The sequence below is a fragment of the Stegodyphus dumicola genome, chromosome 1 (genome assembly GCF_044657685.1).
Source record: "Stegodyphus dumicola isolate Sdum_Otavi_A_Nest chromosome 1, ASM4465768v1".
Classification (NCBI taxonomy): Eukaryota; Metazoa; Arthropoda; class Arachnida; order Araneae; family Eresidae; genus Stegodyphus; species Stegodyphus dumicola.
The window spans coordinates 207,675,792-207,698,712 of record NC_140768.1 but is presented as its reverse complement, the minus strand read 5'-3'; the positions used below and the strand labels follow the sequence as shown (position 1 = coordinate 207,698,712).

Genomic DNA, 22,921 nt, shown 5'->3' with positions numbered 1-22,921 from the left:
CGTTAGGGAAGCAAGCTGCCAGACAGCACCTTGTTTAGAGACCTATCCGGGACCATGGTTAAGTACCAGAATGTTACAGCTGGCATCAGCGTATTATAATGAAAAGATAAGAATGCGAAAAGAAAGAGATAAAAGAAAAAAAAAGATATCTAATATCTTGAAAAGTTATTTGAAGAATATTCAAGTTGAATATTAATAGCAGATGTGTTTAAAGTGACAGCTACCGCTGTCGTGAAAATGTGAAAGTTTTCGGACGTTTGCAAATTTCTTTGGCATCCTAATTATAATTACGGATAGTAATGAAATTGTTGTTTACGTTTTGAAGTTTCCTGTAAAATTTAGCAAGCAAATTTAAATGAAAGGTGCGTAGACTTTCTATTTTAAAGTTCTTCATTGACATTAGCACCTCAAATGTACCAGACTTTATTAGATTGTTGGCAGATTTGACGTAGTAAGATATTTTGCGGTGCTTTTAGCTTGTTTGCATTTTTGCCAAATTCCTAAAAGAAGCATAAGTTCGAAACGCAATATGTTTTGTAGATAAGTAATTTATAATCGATAGATAAAACACCGTTTTGAGTAATTATAGGGCTAAGTTCAACATTACGTTTTTGAAGCTTCTGGATAACGTGAGTGATTTGTGGGGTCAATGATAAGACAGAATCGAAGATTACACAAAGTGTGGGCTTATCTTTAATGCTCTATTGGCATAGGTTAGGCATTCCGTGGATGTAAGGGTCAAAGTAAATATTCTTGAGAGAATTCGTACATGTAAGAGCCTCAGAACACAATAAAAACTTAGAGAACAAAACTCTATTAAGAAGGCTCTATTCATAAAGAGATAACTGCAGAAATTATAACTAGAACTAGCAGACAAGCTCGCCAAAATGCATCTGGGGCCAAAACAAAATTTATAAGTTCTATGTACACCTGAAATGAAAACGCATTTCAGTTTGCATGAAATCAGTTCGTTCTTTCCAAGTAATAACCAATTCGTAAATAATTTTTTGTTGCCAAACCGGGCAATTCTTGACTGAGACAGGATTGAAATACTTAAAATCTACCGCTGCATTTTGCTGCAGTTTGAAAGCCAAAACTAATACCAGGTGAAAATATAACGTAAAATAGTTAATTAGCGATTCTGACATACTTAAAATAACGACCAAAAAGGACACGGAATTCACGAAAACATTCCCCGATCAAAAAGGGCACGGAATGATTGCGGATAGTGTGAAAGGAAAGAAGTTATTTTAAATCCCTCGTTGTACTTTTCCTGAATGATATATGGTTATTCGTAATTACTCACAGATAGGACATAGAAAGCACGTATATGGGAAGAAGCTCCCATTTACAGTTCTTAATTAACAGAAAGTAGCCGCAGCTTTTTGTTTTTTTATGGTCAATTTCCTTATAAAATTTCCATAGTCAAATTTATCGAAAACGTAACATATTCTCAAACTTAAATGTAAAATGTTTAATAGAAATCAGACCAAAAGATATAATGTAATTATTTACTCTATGAGAAGAAGCATTTTATTAATATACAATCAAATTCTAACAAATCAACCATACAAAAATCTACTGTTTGTTGTCACAATTTGTATGCTGAATATCTTTTGCATAAAGACATCACGAGTTTTATTTGCTGTGGTAGCACTCACAGTAGCAGAAGGAGAGTGATGGAGATTTGCACGCTTTTTCCTGAAACATGATTTGATACATTTAACAGTGAAATATATAATTATGGAGAAATAATCGGTAAACAATTTTATAAAAACCTTTTGTGGTTTTTTTTTTTTTATTTTTTCTAGGCGATGTTATGTAGTGTTCGATCTAAAATAAAGAGTACTTTTAAGCAAATTGTAAACATAATGAATCATCCTTTAGGAAAATTTGTCAATCACAGTACGAGATTAAGTGTGTAGTGACTTTTAGATTATTCAGACGGTTCTGACCGGTAGAGATGGTTGCCTTATATATGTGATGTTTAATATTGTTGTTTATTTACCTTTTCAAAGAAGCTGTTCTCTAAAAATGTAAACAGAAGGTTGCTTTAGGAAAGTGTTCGCCACATGAAGGTTCACTTTATCTTAATTCTAAACGAACGTTTCCATTAACTTAAATTTAGCAACAAATATATGAGAAGAAAATGTGCCCAGGTAACAGAGTTACAATATTATAATATTTTAGATAATCGCAAAAGAAAGTACATAGGTAATAAATAGTACACCGTTATTTTTATGAGAAAAATAGGATAGACAAATTCATATTTATTTTTACATTTTTATTAAACTCAGAATCATCAGTCGTGAACTGGCCCAAATTAAATGGACATGAAACCTGGACCTCTCGAATACGCGTTGAGTATGCCACGAAGGCATATGCAGAAAGGAGGCAGAAAATTCCTATTAAAATTATATAGCAAAGAAGAACAATCAGAAAATGTGAGCAGGGAAAAGTTAGCGAAGCTTTTCTTTTTTAATTTACTAAACACAGAAGTAAAGATGTCTTAGTATCTGGATCAATCTAACAGGAAAAAGGCTTGGAAATTTCGAAAGGGATTTAATGAAGATGGCCATAACAGCTAGTGCTGGCGGTTCCATATATGGAAGAAAAGATGTGGTATATGGCAGCTAACTATATGTGGAGAAAAAGTTTCAGTGGATTATGAGTCTCTGAAAATTTCATAAGTTTGTAGAGACATTAGGATATTTGGAAGCATAAGAGATGAAAAATGAGCAACCGGAAATCGAACCACGGACCTCTGGAGTACGCGCCCAGCATGCAGACCACTACACCACGAAGGCATACTAAGAAGATGGGAGAAACACCTTATAAGTTGTTGAACAAGAAAAGCTTGCCTGGTGGCCAAATTTTTCATTGTTATAAGATGTGACTAAATGAAGAAATGCAACCTTCTAAAATAAACGCAGCAAAGTTTGAAGCTGCAGAACCTGGCTAGAATCGAAGTAAAGAACGATTAACGATCCTTACCTGAAGTAACCACAGCAAATTTTAAAATGAAACGGATTGGCTGTATGATTGTTTTTCGTGGCTTTCCCCATGTCTAAAATGAATATGATCCAATTTCCCTCAGGAAGAGTTCCATGATGGCACCCTTTCCCTAGGCAGATAACCCTAAAGAGCTTTGCCGTACTGGGTCACCAAATTTCATCATCATTTTTTTAAGGTATCAATTCATCTGTTACCAAGATCACATTATCTTCTGTATAATCCAAAGTTATTTTAAATTAGTAAGATATTATTATCACTTTGTCATCTGTCAAAAGAAAACTGAGCCTTTTTCTAATACATTTTTAATTTTGCATGAAATATTGTTTCTCTTTTATGGATTCTTTTCAGTTCTGGATTATCTTAATGTGAATCTTAATATAATTATATTAATATGAATTATCTGAATATCTTATCATCTGCAGCTGCGTTTCCGAACTATTTGTGCTCTTTTATGTATTTAATTTCTAATTATGAAGGCTATTTCTTCGGACTATTTTGTGCAATTTTATACAAACTAAATTATGCATACACAGACCGTTAAAGCACGAACTTGCCTAATTTGTTTTGGCCTACATTCAGTGCATTGCGAATTTGCTAATTAAATTTTATAATTATTTTTAAAAGCATGTTTCAGTATTTTAACAGCTCACATATTATAGAGGTTTAAATAGATTTGTAATGCCACCGAACTAGTTTTAAAAATATATAATAGAAATTTGGGCCTGCTAAGTTCATTACCTAATGAACGAAGTCAAAAGGTTTATGCATTCAATATACGCATATATGACATCTCAACGATTTCATTAGAAATTTCTGGTGTTTGGTTAGACCTTTGGTTTTATTTGGTTGCAAAAGGCCTTATTGGTAAGCAGGAGGCTTTATTTGGTTATCAGTAGTAGACTTTATTTATTAAATAATATCTCATAAAACGAGCAAGACTGAATATTCATCTGAGTTCAGAATTCGCTTCAATTTTTTCCCAAACGATTTGAATTATTAGTTTAGTAAATCGAAAATCAAGCAATTGATCGAAATATACAGTTAGTGGCATTTGTGGCTGTAATTACTAGAGTTAACTCCCGATTCATCGAAATAATACTGGAGACAACATCCACTGTTGACTCAAGGCCAGTTAATCACACAGCACTTAAACGAAAACGCGAAAGAAAGAAGAATGGCTGATGTAAAAATTAACTAAAAACTACTATTAACAATTTTTAAGAAATTTAATCTGGAGAACAAATTCATTTCGTTAGTGATTTAAATAAATGTCCAAAACAGAGAGAGCACGCAATAACTTAAGACAAAACCATTATAAATAAAAAACTAGTTGTAAATGGCATTAAACTATAATATTTACAAGAAAACTTGAACAGCGTCATTGAGCTCAAACTCGCTTAAAAATGCTAGTTAGTTTATACTATGTGGAAGTAATTTTTCTTTTGTTCCGCAATAAACTTTACTTTTTTAAAAATGGGACTTGGTTAATCCCCCCGGTAATTCGGGAGCTGCTCATATTATATTCAAGTGTAGTAATGTCTTATGCAAAATCCTTCTGGTAGTACTTGACATCAATAAATTCAAGCGATCAGGTCCCTGCACATAAACTTGAGAGCACACAGCGTGAATGTACCAACAATGTAGTCTAACATTCTTCCTATATATATATATATATATATATATATATATGTTTAATTTAAGTTGCATCGGATCATGTTACATTATCTGTTCGAGAGGTGGACAGTCCCTGCCGGCCAGCTTGTGGAGGCGTTGGCGAGGTAGCGATGGGGCGGAGCAATGTTGGCTGAAAGTGCTCCCTGATCTTCCTCCTTGCTTCAGCGATATCTGCCGCTTCGCCGCTACTAGAGGAAGGAGGATGTTGCGGCTGGACAAGAGGACTCGGTCGACCTGCTCCAGGACAGGGTGACAGGTGTCTCCCGAAACTGCATGCACATAGAGGAACTGGAAAAAAAGTTTAAGCATAATTATTAAAGGTTTTATTTCATATCAGGTGGGATTTTTCCCTTTAATAGAAAAATAATATAATATTAAAGTTTTTTTTTTTTTTTTTTTTTTTTTACCGAATTTTAAGAGAGAGAGCAGTAGCAGTAATTAGCGCAATTAAAGTCAAAATATCATTCGTCTAGTCAATCTAATATTTATTTAAATTTTTTATTGCTGACATCTGACAGCCTGTTAAATTTACATCGGCATTAATTAAGTATTTTTATTTTAAGAAATATATGAGTTAGTGAAGAATTGCTTATTATTCGTAATCTGCTGATGATCAGATATCAGCTATTACCTAAGTTATTCACAACTTTATTCAGCTTGGTTTATCTGTTTACTGGTTTATTTGAGTCTGAATTTGAAACTGATATTTGGTCTCTTTCTGCAGAATGAATTTCAGTAAAATTTTGGGGCGTATATTCGATGAAAATATAACATACACCGAAAATCCTTTACAGAATTCAATATTTTTTTAATATATTGAATTTTTCCGAAATTATTATTATTTTTTTTTTTTGAAAAATTAAGCTAATGGCAGAATTTTTGTTTTTGCATTAATGAGTAGATCAAAAAGTATTCTTCCAAACAAGTCTTTTTTTAGCGTAATTTACCGCATTTTCCAAATTTCCAAAAATCGCTTGATTTGTTTAACTATCCAAAGCTCTTAGAAATGTCATATTGTTAAATCAAAGATTTAATTCTTCAATATTATTATCCACTCCATTTTAAGTAAACATAAAAGAGTTTTTTTTTAAATTAAGCAGAAATTTAAATTTATTCAATGCGCTAGGGGATCGGAATGTATTCAACTTAGAATATTTGAATGAAAGATATACAAAGTCTTTTTAGAAGACAATGGATGGCATATTATTTTTTTATTAAAGCAAACATATTCATTGTGTAATTTATCTGCTTTAAACATGCCTTACGTTCTGATCAATCTAATGGTTTATTCAATTTTTTGTAATGCTTCCCAAATATATATCCTAACGATTATCAGTAATAAATGAATATGATTAAAAAGGGACTAATTATTATTGTTAATAAGATAACAACAATACGAAGCGTCCACAGTTCATTTTACATTATTATTCTTTCAAGAAAACTCACCAAAATAATACCATTATCAAATAATTTAGCTGATTTTTATGAAAAATACTGCAACTAAACCCACAGTTTATTGGTTGAACATGTATGTATATTAATTGTCTGTATATTAGCATAAAATCTCAATGAAACAGCAGAACCTCAATAAAATGTTGATGACCACTTGCTTAACAGAAAATCAATTAATATAGTTCAAAGAAGTTTGTTTGAGAAAAGTTTCGAGAGTTTACTCTTTAAAAAATAAATAAGAAATTAATATGCTTCATTTAAATTAAATCACATGCATATATAGCACATAGACTGAAGGAAAAAATTAGGACTAATCCTTGCATTCATAATCAGATGACTTTACAGGCTTTGCCCTTTTTTTAATCTCAGAACATAAAAGGAGAAAAGAATCCTTCACCCTGGATGTAATTTTTATAGCGTGTTATGAATGATTCAAAAATATGAAACAGACTCTTTCGTGTTGTTGACAAACTCTTTGTTTTAGTAATGCCGCAGTGACGTTTTCTATATCTTTACTTAAAGAGAACTTCTTTCCCTGTAGTTTTCTATTCAGATTTGAGAATTTTCAGCAGAATCATAGAGAAGAACTCAGGAGTAGTATAACATATAGCGAGATTATGCTATATGTCGTACAGATTATGCGGAGGATGTAGTGTTGTCCCATGGATTTCAAATGGTACTGATAGTGTTACACTGCCCTGATTGGTACAGCATGCAGCCTAAATCGTCATGGTTAGCGACTATGGCTGCAATATCATCGAAGCCAAGTTCAAATAATCGAGGTGATTTTGCTGTTTGTAAGTGTAAAATGTCTGATTTGTATGGGGGCACTTAAAATATCGGTGAGCCAAAAGTCGTTTTGAGAGGTTTAAGTGTGACCCTCTAGTCCGTCTCCTGAAGTGCTTTGCACCAGAACTGGAATGGAACTGTACACCTGTAAAACTATTTATAACGTCCCGGTATCCTGTTCACCTTCTTCCTGTCCTCTCTTGCCAGTGTTATAGCAGCAACATACAATCGGTATTGCCTTGGAGTAAAAAAACCGCTGTTTCTAGAGTAAATTCATTATTTTCTTCCCCGTAGTTTCAAGTAAAGGGTTTTTCAGGCAGTTTCGATAATAATTATCGTTCACCGTCTGTCCATGGTTTGGCAATGCAGGGTGGCTGACAGTCCCGAAGTTGTGATCCACTATGACAAAACTTTGTAGACGCTGCAGCCAAATACTGAAGACCATGGTTATCTAAATATGTGTTCCAACTGTATTTGGTTTAGCCAAATATTCTCCAGCTTATTTGCTGTAGCCATGTTTATTTAACTACATGTTCCAACTGTACTTGTAGTAGTCAAATATTCTTCTACTGTACTCGCTTACGTAAGTATCGAAAACCATGTTTGTCCAACTGCATGTTCAGATTCGGGGATCCTTTATAAAATTCAGTGTAGTCTTTGCCAAATATCCCTAATATATCGGAAAAGAGAAACTGAAGCATTCTTATAACTTTTCAATTATCTCTTTTACAACTTTTAGTATTTATAGTAACTTATTTATAAATACGTTTTTTATTTAAATAAACTACATAGTCAGAATATTATTAAGCATTAAATTATTTATTAATTCTTCACTTTTATGTAGTTAATAACTTTATATAGTTTTGACAGCACTCATATTTTTCAAACTCATTCTATGCGACATATTACTTGCTTTCTCAGTGATATTATCAACCAAATGCTTAAAAACGAAATGAAAGAGACAAAAGCGAAATAGAAACGAAATAAACGAAAGATAAGCTTCTCCACACACTGAAATTTTGTCACAATAAATACTTTTTTAATTCCTTACATTCCGAGAAATAAAACTTTTGCTTCACGATTCAGCAAAGAATGAAATTAAATTGCTAAAATTGTTTTAATCTAACAAATTTCTTAACTTTCTTGAAAATATCTCTTTCTCGAATTTATTAGTCCTATGTAGATTTAGATTTGAAGCTTTTAAGAAGAAATTCAGGATCATATAAAAATAACATGACAATACGTATTCCTTAAACGTTTCCTTTCCGGCACGTAATAAGTCAACACACGAAAACACCAAAAAATTCTACTGCCCAAGGAAGGTAACGGAAACGCCAAAAACATCAACTATCCACAGAAGGTAGTTCCTTAAAGACCAAATAATTTTATTTTGGATTTGCGTTTCCATGGGATATCTGTTTCAGAAGACCATACATAGTACAATGTTTCTCTACTGCCACCCCCCCCCCCTTTTTTTTTTTTTTACCTCAGTACCCAAGATCTGTTGTTGTATTCTTGCTCAGCAAAAGTCTTTTATTAATTTGGTACTCATGGACCATTTATTATTTTGAAAGTGTGCAATTGCACTAATCATCCGTTATTTTTACACCATAATTACGAAAATTCAGGGATAGCCTTAAAATTCGTTGTTTCAGAGATTCTGTCAACTTAAGTGCAGCAACTTATGGTGAAGCATTTCTGGATGTACACTGCCCAAGTACAATATGTTCCTTATCGTGGAATATCTATTATGTCTGCCCTTTCATATATTTATGTAGGATTGGTTTTTCTACAGATCTTACATGAAGTGCTAGAATTGAACCATACCAAATCCGAGACCGGTTACATTATTCTGATATGACTATGCATTAATATCATATTGAAATTTCATTACCTTTGATTGGAAAGAAGGCTGGAGAGCCCACATTTGATGCCATGTGATGAGAAGTCGTCAAATGGTGTGAAGACGGGAAGCAGAGAGGAGGAAACGGAAATCTTGGCAAATCAGCATGAGGCGACGACGACAGCAATGCCTCAATGCAGTGTTGACGACCACTTGTTTGACTGAAAGCAAATCAAGCAAGTAGGTTTTTTTTCACTTGTTTAAATGATACTGAGCTTAATGTTTCATTTAAGTTAAATTGTTTTCTCACATAATTCAAATTTTTAGTTAGATTATTTTGTTCTGAGAAAGCAGTTCATGTTTTTCGACCTTGGCGAAATGATATCTTCGTCGAGGTCTTTTTAAAATTAAACTTTAATAAAGAATGTGGAAAAAGGGCCAAAGGATAGTTTCTACATGGACCACTATAAGGTACTAAGATGACCATAATATAAAAGTAATACAAGTTAGTTGTCGATCTATGACTTTATTTGCAACAATTAGTTTGTTTAATTAAAAAGAAAAAAATTTTAAAACGAGTTAAATAGATCGTCAATAAAAAATGAAATATAGAATATCGGGGTATTCTTTCATACAACTTGTATCATGCATCTTCAAAGAAAGTAAGTCTAACTTTATAAGTGTCTCTGTTACCGGCAAAATAAAATAAATAAACTAACTTAATATTAATTAAGTTCCATTAGTTTTATAAAAGCTATCAGTCGCATCAACAATCGGTTAAAAAAGCTCTGATTTGCACAAAGTTTCTTGATTTTTTTCTATTTTGGTCAAACTTTTTTAAACTTGTATGCTTTAGATTAAGTGTGAAGGAAATTATTTATAGGCTACTTGGGAGTTTTAGTAAGTTTAATAGGCTAATTAATTATTTCTGAAATTCATTAAAATTGATTTGTATGCATGTTTACGCAAATAATATAAGAGCTTGATTGTATGGAAACTTACCTAACACCCTAAAAATTCATGAATTAACATGATAAAACCATGAATTATTTCAGAAAATGTGTAATCTTTGTGATTATTTAGAACTGAAGGATTCAATAAAATAGCCATCTGACTTGTCAACTCTATCCTTCGATGATGTGTGGACGGTTTTCTGTCGTGTTTTCACAACTGGAAATATGATCCTTAGAGTATAAGTATTTTCTCCCTCCTTTCCGCAATACCTTTTTAGTGTAACTCGAAACACACTCAACACATATTCGAGAGGTTCGGTGTTCGAATCCGGCGAGGTTACTGCACATTTTTGTCGTCTCCAACATAAAAAACTCTGATAACTTAACAACAATACACTTATTACTGTAGACTTGGCCAAATATAATTCGTCAATGATTTCTGAATTTGTTGGTCATATCCTTTTAGCACCATTAATAATAGCCCATTGAAACTTTCGTAGCACTTGGCGTGTATTAGCCTATCTTGATTAAGACCGCTGAATAAGGGAGTTCATTTTAGGTTCGATCCTTGATGAATGAGCTGGAAGGAAATAACCCCAGATTGTCCAAGTTATCCACATTCATCGATAGGACTCAATCAACGTTTATCCAGTGGAACAGCTGTCCTTCGATGGCGAAATAAAATTAAGTGGCTACAGAGTTAGTGTTCGTAGTTTTCTTCATGTGTACGTGAATACGAGCCAGTTGCCCTTAGAAAGGCGCGTCCACCAAGGCAGTCCTCTAAGCAGATAGACCGTGCCGAACTTTTCTACATTCAGGTAACCCTAACTCTCAGGTGTAGCCATATTTAATGAACATTCAGGCAGAAGTTAATGTTTGATGTTTAAGGTGCTACATCACTAACCATTCAAAGCATTATCATATTGTAAAATGTTATTCCTAAATGTTATTTCCATAACTTTTCAGTGCAACTGAGAATAGTATAAAAAGATAGAAATTCTGTATTGAACAGAAGAGTTCAGTATCAACAAGTGAGTGCTTAGTACATGTAATCAAATTGGATTTTATATTAATTGTTCTACATTTGCGAAAGTAGCAGTAGTGGAGCCAGAAGGGATAAATTATTTAAAAATTTATGGAAGAATTTTAGCATTAATTATAAAAAAGTAGGTAAATACAGTGAGCCCTCTCGTGGTCAAAAACCTTCCTAAGATTATTCATTCTGGAAATGATCAGCATTTCTGAAGACATAAATAAACACCGGTGCTTAACATCACGTCTCTAGAATGGTCAACGCCTTCGCAAGATCAACATCATCTGAGGTCAAGGTTAGTGGTCTTAGAAAGGTTTCATCTTGACGACCTTTTTAACACCACTAAACTGTATTAATAATCGGCAGATTCAAATATCATTATGACTTTACACGGAAAAATTATATTTAAAATAATTTCATAAATTCTCAGGCCTTAGATGTCATGCAAATTTTGAAGTCCAATATCACAGCATCGCTTTATCGCAATATCACAGCATTTACAGTATTTGTAGGCATGAAGATTATATTTTATGTCTCTACTTTATGAAATTATCTCATAAAAATTAGGTATTTAGAATTACTTTCTATTCTGTGTAAATTTTGGACATCTTTAACACAAGTTTGATGCATATTTCTCGATTTTTATTTTGAAAGCAAGTTATTTTAGTGCAAACACTGTTAATTGTTTTTCAAATAATCTGGTAAATAGCATGACAGTTCTTTCAGGATCAAAATACTTTGACGAATTTCTTACTAAAAGTGGTGGTTTTCTTCCATTTTTAATGTCTGTTGTATATTAAACGCGATTAGTCATTTTCATCGAATGCTTGTTGTTGAACCCTACTGGTGACTTAACTCATCTATCAAAATTTTGCAAAGTTTCCTATTTTTGATTTTGAGCCACTAAAATATTTTGAAATTATAATCTGCCAGTGGAAAAAAAGCGATAAAAGAACAAAATTCTACTCAGTTAAAAAAGAAAAACTATAAAATAGCATTATTTTGAATAAAAGCATTTCTTTTATTTTGAAAGTTTGGGTTTGCAGCTTTTGTTTTTTAAACAAATTCAAGAAAAGACATTTAATTTGCATGTTTCGCTCTGAATTAATTATCAAAATGCTAAAAGAGTTTGACAAAGAAAACGTGGCTCATATTTCAGCCTAATTTGGGAAAAAACAAATAAAATTTAAGAAAAAAGGTTAGCTAAATAAATCCCCCCTTTGACGTTATTTGTTTGTTCCAAATGATGTAGTATTTAATCTTTCAATCACGATTATAAAATTTTCAATATGTATTTATTTAGTTTTAATAATCAGTTATTTTATATTAATTATCTTTGCTGTCTTTCTCGCTTTCTATTTTCCTGCCAAAAGGCAAATCTCTAGTTACTGTGTATTTAAATGAGGCAGAAAGTATTTAACCTTTTCTAGGAAGCCGGTACATATATGTCCCACACGTTAACTGTTTGCATCTCAAAGTTTGGTAAATTATGGAGCTATAAAATCGACTCGTTAATATGAATTAAAAAGTGTTAGACCCTGTTGATTTGTTTTTCTGCATCTTTCTGCAGAAATAACTGAATGATCCTACTACATAAATTGATCCCTATAGCCCACAACAAAAATTCTTACGAGAAGGTTTTACAGGGTAGAATCTGAGCGTGTTCCGCCTGCTAAAGACCATGTTCGCAAATCGATTCTCTTAAAAGCAGTATATTTGCAGCGTTGTGTTGTCCTCGCTGCTAGATTTGACACGCAATATTAGGTTTGAGTCAACTTGCGCACATTCTGTTTATGTAGACAATACATTAGACAGACAATTAGTTAAGTCAAATTTTGTACTTTTGATTAAAGCTATAAATGCTGGCTGATCTGTAAGCACAAGTAGTGCCTTCTGTTAACTTGAGTTAAATGAAAGTCCCTTTTACACCCTTCGTACGTTTATGTCGTAATTGTACGACTTAGTGATGAGTCACTTTTCTTAGAGTTCTCGTCTATCGTACCAAAAAAGACGAAACTCTGTATATATGTATATATAGTACTTGTTTCAAAAAATTTCAAGCAGAGCTAATTTTTTTTAATTCGGTTCATCTAATATATATTGATATATAATTTCTTATGTATGAGAGTGAATAAGAAACCGATAACATACAAGGTACGATAAAGTATGAAATGTTGCGTAACATCCATTATAAAGTAAATCTTTCCATCTTTACTGATCAACTCTGATGTATTCGCAACCTACTTCAATATAACGAAAATATTAAATTAGAGTATAATATCTTCTTAAGATGTGACTTTGTTTAAATAATTGTACTAATTTAATTAACATTAATAATTATTAATTAAATTAAGAAACTATAATAAATAGTTATAAATAATTACAGTTTATTTAAATAATTATAATAATCATTAGTGATTTGTGTGGGAAGAAATAATTAGCTTACCATTCCCGTAGAGTGGACCAAAGGGGCGGAGGGATAAGGCGAGCAGGCCTTAAGGCAGGGAAGTAGTCCTTATAGAGAGATGCTGTATTAGACGGGGAGAATCCCGATCCTAAAGAGGAACATATTTTAACTGGTTCTGGTTCTTCTAGCTTATTTTCTACTATTCCGGGATCAGGTTTCCCCGATAACTGATCTTGCTGCAAACTTGAATTTTCGACCTTAAGGTTCTTGTCTTCCTGCGCAAACAACAGCGGCAAAATTTGAGTTATAAAACGTAACAGAATGTTCAATAAAGACTATTTTAATTATGAAGTGAATATCTTAAAGTAAAAATTAGTAATATTTCATAGTAATTTATTAGGGCATTCAGAGTAGTAATCTTTAGCTTGAAAATTCTGTAAACTGTTTTGCAATAAGCGTTAGTCGTTTTAATTCTTGTAAAACTACTAAATGAATATAATAATGATTGACCTCAGCGAGGCCTCGCGTTGATTATACGAAACACTTCGATCAAGAATTAATTTTTATTTTTAATTACTTAAAAATTAACTTAAATTCTAAAATAACTCAATTAATGATGCGTTAAGTAAAATGGATATTTACAATAAAGGCTAAGACTATCCCAATGTTTCATACAATACTGGAATCCATATTGGAACGAAATGGCAAGAAATATTCGAGTTTGACAGCCTAAATGCTTATAAAAAGATTTTGTGCGTGACTATGATATATTTATCCTATACGGAACCTTACAACCATATATTAAGATTTATACTTTGTGTCTCGTATTTTTTTGAATTGTCTTACGTGGCAGTATCAAAAGGAGAGTAAAGCTCGAAACATTTAGACGTTTTGTAGAACATTTTTTTTTTAAACATTTCAAAATAAGGAGCTAATTTTCCTCTGTTTCTAAATTTTAGTGATATTTATTATTTGCTATATGCTGGAAAGGTACGTTTACGAAATTTGAGACAATTAACTTCCTGGGTTAATCATTATAAAAAACTGAAAAGTTACACATAATAATTAGCCCAAATAAGTGATAATTTTATCGCTGATTGTAGTTTCGTTGCAGTTAGTCCAACATTACCAAAACATTGCTATTATTATGGTGAACATGACAAAAGTAAAATGCTTGACGTGAAAGCTTTAGTTGTCTAAGAAATGAAGGGGAGTCAAACAAGCTGAATTACAACAATTTAACAACACATTGGTAATGCTGGACTAAGCGCTTGAATGAAAACAATGTTACTACACTTAGCGGTGACACGTTTGTTTATTATGTGTCATTATTATTTGTTTATTATGTGTTTATTAATTAGTATGTCAAATCAATTTTTTACATTTACATGAATGATTTGTTTGAAAAGGTGTTCCATTTTTCATAATAAACACGACCGAAATAGTCCTGCCCACAGAAGCTTCAGGAATAAATACAGTTAATTTTTTCTCCTATTCTTTGATTTGACATAAGCTGATATCTCGCTTTTCTAAATTAGCAAAAGATCAAACGGCACGTTAAAAACGAGCATAAAGTAAGAGGAGAGAAGCCTATGTCATAGAGGAACTAAACAGCAACTCAAAAACTGATAAAGACGCTTTTTTTAATATTACAAAGCCTTTTTAGACGCTTTTTTCTAATGTTTTCCTAATGTGACAAGTTAAAGTTCGTTAAAGTTATGAAGACATGCATTGAAACTTAATGAATGCATGTCTTCATAACTTAATGATTATGGCGAAATCTGCAGAATCAAAGTGTCATGAACCAAATTATACTGTGTTTCCATTCTAATAAATAACTGAATGAAATAAGCATTTTAAGTGATCTAATGATATTTTGAACTGCTGTATTTTATTTTTAACCATCATTATACAAGATGGAAATTATCATACTATTTAAATCAGCGGTTTCAAACTCGAATTATGTGTGAGCCGAATGGTCGATCTTAAAACAGACGACCAATCGAATTAGATTTTTACTAAAATGAAATGTTTTTAACAAAACAAACTTTTTAAACTAAATTTTGAATTTTATTCACTAAATCCTAAGTAAAACAAATATAAACACTAGTAGTATTGACGTAAAGGACAAAGCATTTTGATTTGTATTTATCTTTTATCATAAGTCTCAAGGCTGGCGTCTGGAAAACATTTCTAATTATTTCACTTTGTAATTCAAAAGTTTTCACAGCTGAATATTATTGAATTTTCAGGTTGATATTTATTTCAAGTAGATCTAATACGTTTAATAAACCATTAAATAATTTAAATAAACTAATAATAAGCAAATAAAGAAAATCTTTTAAAATTTGTGACTAAATAATGACAACTTACTCCTTTTCTTTCATTTAATACATTTTTCTTTGACACATAAATCAAAGTACATGTATTTGTGTGTAAATATTAATTATAAACTTTTCTCCTTCTTATTATAACTTCTTCTATACCTCACTGCTTTTCGATTTGGATAAAGGATAAAATTTGGAGTATGTACTTGGAGAAATTTTTTAATTAGAAACTGATTTCATCACGAATTGTAGATGCTCATCGGTCAGTCTAGTTCCCATTTTTAGGCTTAAACTAATTTTTAGATGCGGAAAAAAACGTTCGGATATAAATGTGCTCCCAAATAACGCGATTATTCTTGTTCCAAAAATTTATTACTAAAGGTCATGTTATCTTTTGACAAGTGCGTTCACTAAAGGTATTTATCTTTTGACAAGTGCGAAGTTAATGATATCCATATCTTCATATCTTTGACTAAGATTTTTACCACAGTGTAATTTAATTGGCTCCATTTACCTGCAAAATTTCTAGGGCCTTACAGGAGTTTTCATGGTAGTGGAAACAATGTAAAATTGGACTAAAAATCATCAAAATCTTAAACCCTTCATTAATATCTTACCATAATAATTAATAGCATAATGATATGCTAATCAAATTCATTTATATTAGTCATAGTATATCGCTAAATTTTAGTTTTTAATAATAAAACGAAGTGCACTTCATTTATACGAATTTCTCTTAAGCCTAATTACGTGTTTCTAAAATATTTTCAAACTTACTTGTTTGCTTTCACTGTTTCCGTCTTTCATTTGACACCGCCAAGTGCAGTCGTTGTCATTGCACATATCACTATGTTCCTTATGAGTTTCAGGTGAGCTGTCGTCTGAATCCGAAAGCGATTGATTAACCAGAGGGGATGGATTCATTGCAGGGATATCAGTTTGAGAAAATTTTAAATTTTCATTCCCGTTTTCACTCTCTAAAGAAGATCTATGCTTCTCTTCCCTTTCTTTACGAAGCCTCTCCGCTTTCCGCCACTTAGCTCGACGATTCTGAAACCAAACCTATAAAACCAAAAAAATACGCATTTTAAGTACACTTAATAGCGCTTTGAAATATTAATTTGTTTTAATAACTAGAATAACGGCAGGTTCTAGTGTCATTCAAGATCTATAAGTAAGGGTGCACTCAGTTAAACTCTCATCCTCATTCAGATTACGAAGTAAAATCACTTATTTTTTAGATCCATTTCTCACATATTTTCTTTCTAATCAAAATTAAGATTTCACGTGTTGAAATCTGAAAATTAAGCGATTTTTTCAATGAAATATAAACAAACGCAAATGCTTTAAAAATTGTATGGAACGATTTTTTCCTTATAGTTTTTAGTCAAAAATGTCTTTCTTTCTACCATTTGATTTTGGAAATTTTACTTTTTTTACAGCTATCTCTTCTGTTTCTGTTTCTTTCTAAACAGTTTATTGATTCGACCCAAGATTGCTAGTTACAAACGTTTGGGAAAAAAGAGAAGTATTTGTGGAAGTATGATAATATGCAAATCTACGAAACTGCAAGCCGCAATAAAAGACGGTATTTGTGTATCACAAGTTTTTTGCGTGTTTATAAAACAATATTTTCCTACCAAAAGTTGAAGAAAACAACATTTTCACTTTATAGATTTCAGTTTATAATCGTTGTAATTATGGCCCACCAGTGGCTGACCGGTAAAGTAGCTGAACACTGGTAGTTCGGTCCGGAGTTTGAATTGCGGCGAAGATGCTGGCTCCATAAGCGTTTTCGTGGTTTCCCCATGTGTAACTTGTATACGAGTCAGTTTTTCCCTTAGAGAGTGCCTCCACGAAGGCATCTCTCCCCTTAGGGAGATAATTGTCAGAAGCTTTGCCGTAATTAAATACAATTAAATAAACCGAACAAAATCTTATAATTCTATACAGCGCATGATAAGTTCATACAGCTGAGACTTCATTATCTCACTGAACTCATCTTATGGAATATCGTTTGCTTTTTTTTCAGCTTTATTTCGTTGCTGTTTTTCCCACTTTACGAAAACACTTTACTGGTTTTCTAAGTTTCTAGTTACGGTTTCGTGAAATGTCTTCAGTGCCGTTAAAATAATAACTTGCAGGTAATACATCAATTCAGAGAAGAAAAAATAGTCTTTCACGGGGTAAAGATGGTAAATAAGAGGAGGGACGGATACGAATCGTGACACGTTTACCGTTAGCAACTACCGTACAGTAAAGGAATTGTGTGGACAATGCATTCTCATGAATTACATCCGAATCATATGATTAAGTAAGCCTAACGCTCTGAATTCTCTTCAAAAGTCTGTCCATTACATCTTCATGTAATATGAAATTTGTAGTCAGTCGTTCACAAACAAACTCCTAGTGAATTTCCTTTTCCCGATAAAAAGTAGGTCACCGACTTTCCTTTTTTCAGGATTCTACTCTCTTTCTTTCTTTTTTTTTTTCATGCTTTTTTCTCAAGATTTCTGATACAGAAATTTATGTGGTCGTAATACATCTTCATCAGCCCAAGTAAATGGTTGCAGTTTTGTCTCAGACTCATTAGCAAAGCTCTAAATTTTATCTCCATGGACAATTAATTCGTTTGAGAAGTACCACGGTTAATATCTGCCTTTTAAATCAAATCATGACATGAAAAAATTCGGTTTTCTTTCTAAACTACAATCATAGCCTGACGGATAAAAGCACATTTTTGATCTTCTATGATAGATTTGTGATCAGTATTGTTACTGTCCCATGTAGCGTGTCGTCATATTATTAGCATCAATAACCTAAATACTGTTTTAACAATTTTCGTAAGTAGCCTCTTTCTGTAGTAAAATTCCTTTTTTTTCTTTCTACCTATACAACGAAGTTTCCCGAAGAATATCGAAAAACATCGGGAAAGGAACTTAATGATAATATCGTAAGATATAAGGTAGAGTGGACAGACTAAACATATCGAATACTGAAGAACTTCCTTGCGAGTTATTAGTATGAATCCAACTTGGCAATATAGCACCTAGAAAAAGACTTTAAAAAATGTGAAAGACTAAAAGTGTTTTTAAAAGGAATTCTGCACATACTGCGTTAAAAAATCCTTGATTCTTAAAAATGCCATAGCAACTATTAGCTGTACATATCATGAATTAAATGCATTAAAAATCAATCAGATAAAAATTTGTAGGATCTAGTCTTCTTGGCTAACATATACTGCTACAAGACGTACTTGAAAGTCTGTTAGCGACTTCTCTCTAAGACTGGAAAATGAATACAACGAGGAAAAGGTGTAAAAACCCCTTTTATTGAACACAGTTATTTACAGACGACACAGTCTTTGTACTTACAAATCCAGGATAAAATTAAATATAATGGTAAACTAAACTAAATTTAAAGATAAGCTAGTAATTCAAGACTACACAAATTAATTTAACCTAAAAGGTTGAATCAAACCTAAACTGACGTGATATTAAACTTCGGCGGCATGAATGCGAAGACGAGAAACAAGAACATGCGCACTCAGTAATGAAGCACTCTCTGACCAATCATTTCGCTACTTTAGTTTAAGTACACTCTCATTCACCCTAACTCATTTACATCCTGAGGAAGAAACGCGAGAGAAACAAGAAATGACAGAAAAGGATAACAAATTAAAATAACTAAAAATAATATTCACAAAACGAATTAAAAAGACTGTATTAGTGCTTCTAAATCGCTTAGTTGTTTAAATCAATAACTTTTATCCTCATGAAATAAAATATTTTTATCTTCCACGCCCCAGTGTGTTTTCATTCAGTAAAGTGTATGCATGAAAGATACAAGAATTTTATTTCCGGAAATAGCAACACACTGCTTTTAAATAGCCCAATTTGTCGGTTAAATTTTCAAAATAAATTTCGTACTCTTTGTTGAATACGAAACCACTGGCTAGCGAAAAATATAAAGCTTTTATTTCGAGAAATGGAAACAAGTTACTTTTAATCGCTAAATTTATTAATCAAAAATTAACTATTACAAAATATGATATGAATTTTAAAAAATTCTGAATAAAATATTCGACCAAAGAATATGTATTGTTTTCTTTGATTCGGCTTTGATGTGCACATGTTTGCGTGTATGTGTTCAAAATTTGGTGGCTCTAAGTGCCACCATTTTTTCACAATGCGAGTATCACATGACACATGTACAGACAGGCTTATTCTTCATTTTTAAAAATGGAGAATAATCCATTTCAGTAGGCATTGTGGTTTGTGTGCCAGATTCTCGTGCCATTGGCTCCAGACTCAGATCCTGGGCAGGCCATTGAACATTTGCGACTTCAGTGTCTTCGTGACATTTAAAATCTGTCAAATCCAATATCCTCTCGATATATTTAGTGGTAGAGAAAGATAAGTATGAGACTTCAGACTCCTGCTCTCTGAGAGTACGCTTAGGCTATAATTGATTTTGGAAGTTATTCAAAATGTCTGTCTCATGAAAGTACCAAGTTTACATAATATTACAATAATGCTACCAACTTCCTGCGATGCGAGCGCAGCAGATACGAGAAATTCGGTGAACACAGTTGTCGGGGGCTTAGAAATTTTCTGTGATTGAACTCTAACTGAAGATTTCAAAAATAACACACTTATTAACTTTAGGCTGAACCGAAAAAAACATTTAAAGTCATTTCAAATAAAGCTATTAAATTTTTATTCCCTTTTTGCACAGCTATATGAAAAAGGATTTTCTTCCATGTTATATTTGAAAAAAAAAAAAAAAAAAAAAAAAAAAAAAAAAAAAGAATTACAAAACAAAACTAAAAGTGGATCCTAATTTACGGCTCAAGCTAAGTGAAATGTAACCAGACATAAAGAAATTGATCTCTCTTAAACATGTCCTAATTCCACAATAAATTTTAGAATTAAAGTATGTAGGATTTATATTCATTTTAACTAACATTTATTTTAAGTTTAAACTATCTTTCCTGTCAAGCCTTACTTTTCCCTGGAATTGCCAATGCCAGAGTATGTAAATTTTAGTAGAACGCGCAAGGATTCTAATTATCAGCGGAAGTATTCTGAGTTAAATAGAAAGGAAACGAGTTCGAAAGTGTGCTTTCTTGTTTCACGAGTGTGGAAGTGGCTAGTTAGAAATTGAAGAACCACGCGTTTCGGCCTGTGTGCTTGCCTCGGCAAATTGTTAATCTTTCAACGTAATATTCAGAGTTTGCTGAATTATCAGCAGTATTTTAGAACGCGTTCAGGTTAGTTACGTTTAGAGAGCCTCGTAGTTAGTCACTTGTTATTATCTCTTTTTCAGTTTCTTATTTTTATTTTACCGCCGGGTCGGCGTAGTTTGTGAGCGTCAAGAGCACGCAATTGTAATTTCTAAAGTTGAATAAAAAGGGATTTAAACCCTTCTCAAGACTTTGGGTCTAGTTCCAGCTCTCAGCAGTTACCACTTTATTGCGTGCAGGTTGGAAGCGCGCAACTTTACATTGGCGCCCGAACACTTGTCGAACTGAAATGGCCGAAAATCGGATGGAAGTTGCGGGAAAACAACAAGAAATGGCAAGCCAATTGGAAGGATTTGGATACCTGGTCCAGACGTTGAGAGCGTCAATCAAGCCAAACGTCAATTTCGACGGAAAAAATTCGGTGGCGATATTTCTAGAAAGACACGACAATCACTTTCAGCTCTACCCTGTGCCGGAAAGACAAAAAGTTGCCATCGCCACATCTGCACTAAGAGGACAGGCCGCGCTATGGTGGAAGAATATAGGCAAATTTTTATTAGGGGAATTCGGAGGCCAGACATATACATTTGAAAATTTCAAAAAATCGTTATTAAAGGCCTTCCCCATAGTGAAAGATCGAGCAAGGCTAGAAGCCGAACTATATAATTTTTATCAACGGGATATAAAAGAGTTGACGGACTTTATTCTGCGAAAAATTAAGCTGACGGATATGCTGTATGGGAAGAAACCCGTCGCGGAGATTATTGAAATAATTTTATCAAGATTACTACCTGCTGTTCAAGATTACTTTGAAATTAGAAACCCAAGCACATTGCAGGAGCTCTTCGAATTGGCGGTCAAGTTTCAAAATCACAGAATAGCGGAAAAAGCTAGAGGGCCATCGTATTCTCAAAGTATCCGAAGGCAATCTTCAAATGAGCAGACCAGAAATGCAAACCGCTCTTATGGGGGAGAGCGCTATCAATCTAACTCATCGAACCTCGAAGGTCAAGGCCCAAAAAGGAAATTTGAAAACAAACGTCCGCGTACCCAGAAGGCAGAAGTTGAAAGGAAAGCTTTAAACGAGTAGAGGGGCCTGTGAAAGCGAGGGTCCAGACCCCGGAAGTTGAAAAAACCCTCAAAGAGACACTTAAATACGGTCATCGTAAAGAACTCACATCTACCAATTATACAAGTCCTGGTTGGCGATGTACCAGTAGAAGCCCTCATCGATATAGGAGCAGAAGGTAATTTTATGAGTGATACATTTTTCAAGAAGAATTTTTATAGGTTACGATTATTTAAAAACAGAAACACAGAAATTATAGCGGCGCAAGGAAAAACCTGTCAATGCATCGGGAAGTTATCATTAAACATACAGGTAAAAGATGAAAGCCTCAAAGTATTAATTTTTGTAGTAAAAATTTGCAAAATCCACTTATTTTAGGTATGGAGTTTTTAAGGGCCGCGAGGGCCAAATTGAATTTTCAGGACAGTTCTATTGTGCTGGAGATGGACCGCAGGGTGGTGGAACCAGTGGAACAACCGCAAGTTGATCTTAGCCATTTGAATGACCATGAAAGTCAAGCCATCCAGCAAGTGGTGAGTACTTTTTCAAACTTGTTTTCAGAAAGGCCTGGTAGCTGTCAAATAGTTACGCATCAGATACAGTTAACTGCCGACAAACCCTGTAGGTCTAAACCTTATCACTATGCTAAACATAAATACCTAATCATAGAAGAACATATTCAGGAAATGTTAAAGAACAAAATAATAACGCCCATAAATAGTGAGTACGTGAGTCAAGTCGTACTGTAAGGATCTTAAGTTTTACTAACGTTTATTTTATTTTAAATCTTTACTATCACTTCTTATTTTCTACTTCCGGCCAGAATTATAAGCGTGAAGGAGTTTATGCAAAGTTGTCTGGCGAACGCCAAGTATTTAAGTGTGGCCTTTTTGCCAAACAGAAGAGAGGAAGCAGTGAGTTCGAAGCAGGCCGCTTACCTTAGAAGTTACGCAGTTGCTATTTGCCTTCCAGGCCAGAGGTTTTAATCCTCTTGATAAATTAAACGTATTGTAGTGTTCACAGTCTCTGTGCTACATACGCTTCCTGTTATTATAAGGCCAATCTTATTCTAAAGTTAAATTAGAGTTTAGTTTTATTTTGATATCTTTTACGT

At 33.0% G+C, this 22,921-nt stretch overlaps 1 protein-coding gene across 1 annotated transcript in view; it reads right to left on the bottom strand.

The window, feature by feature from the left end:
* Nucleotides 1–1,516: 1,516 nt before the first annotated feature.
* The window catches only part of LOC118205488 (uncharacterized), a 67,584-nt gene continuing 46,179 nt past the window's right edge, over nucleotides 1,517–22,921 (bottom strand). The window contains exons 4-7 of the mRNA XM_085806915.1: nucleotides 16,271–16,555; nucleotides 13,206–13,441; nucleotides 8,825–8,994; nucleotides 1,517–4,977 (exon numbers count right to left, since the gene is read on the bottom strand). Coding sequence (XP_085663041.1) covers nucleotides 4,727–4,977; nucleotides 8,825–8,994; nucleotides 13,206–13,441; nucleotides 16,271–16,555 — 942 coding nt within the window. The 3' untranslated portion in view covers nucleotides 1,517–4,726. The remainder of the gene's footprint in view (nucleotides 4,978–8,824; nucleotides 8,995–13,205; nucleotides 13,442–16,270; nucleotides 16,556–22,921) is intronic.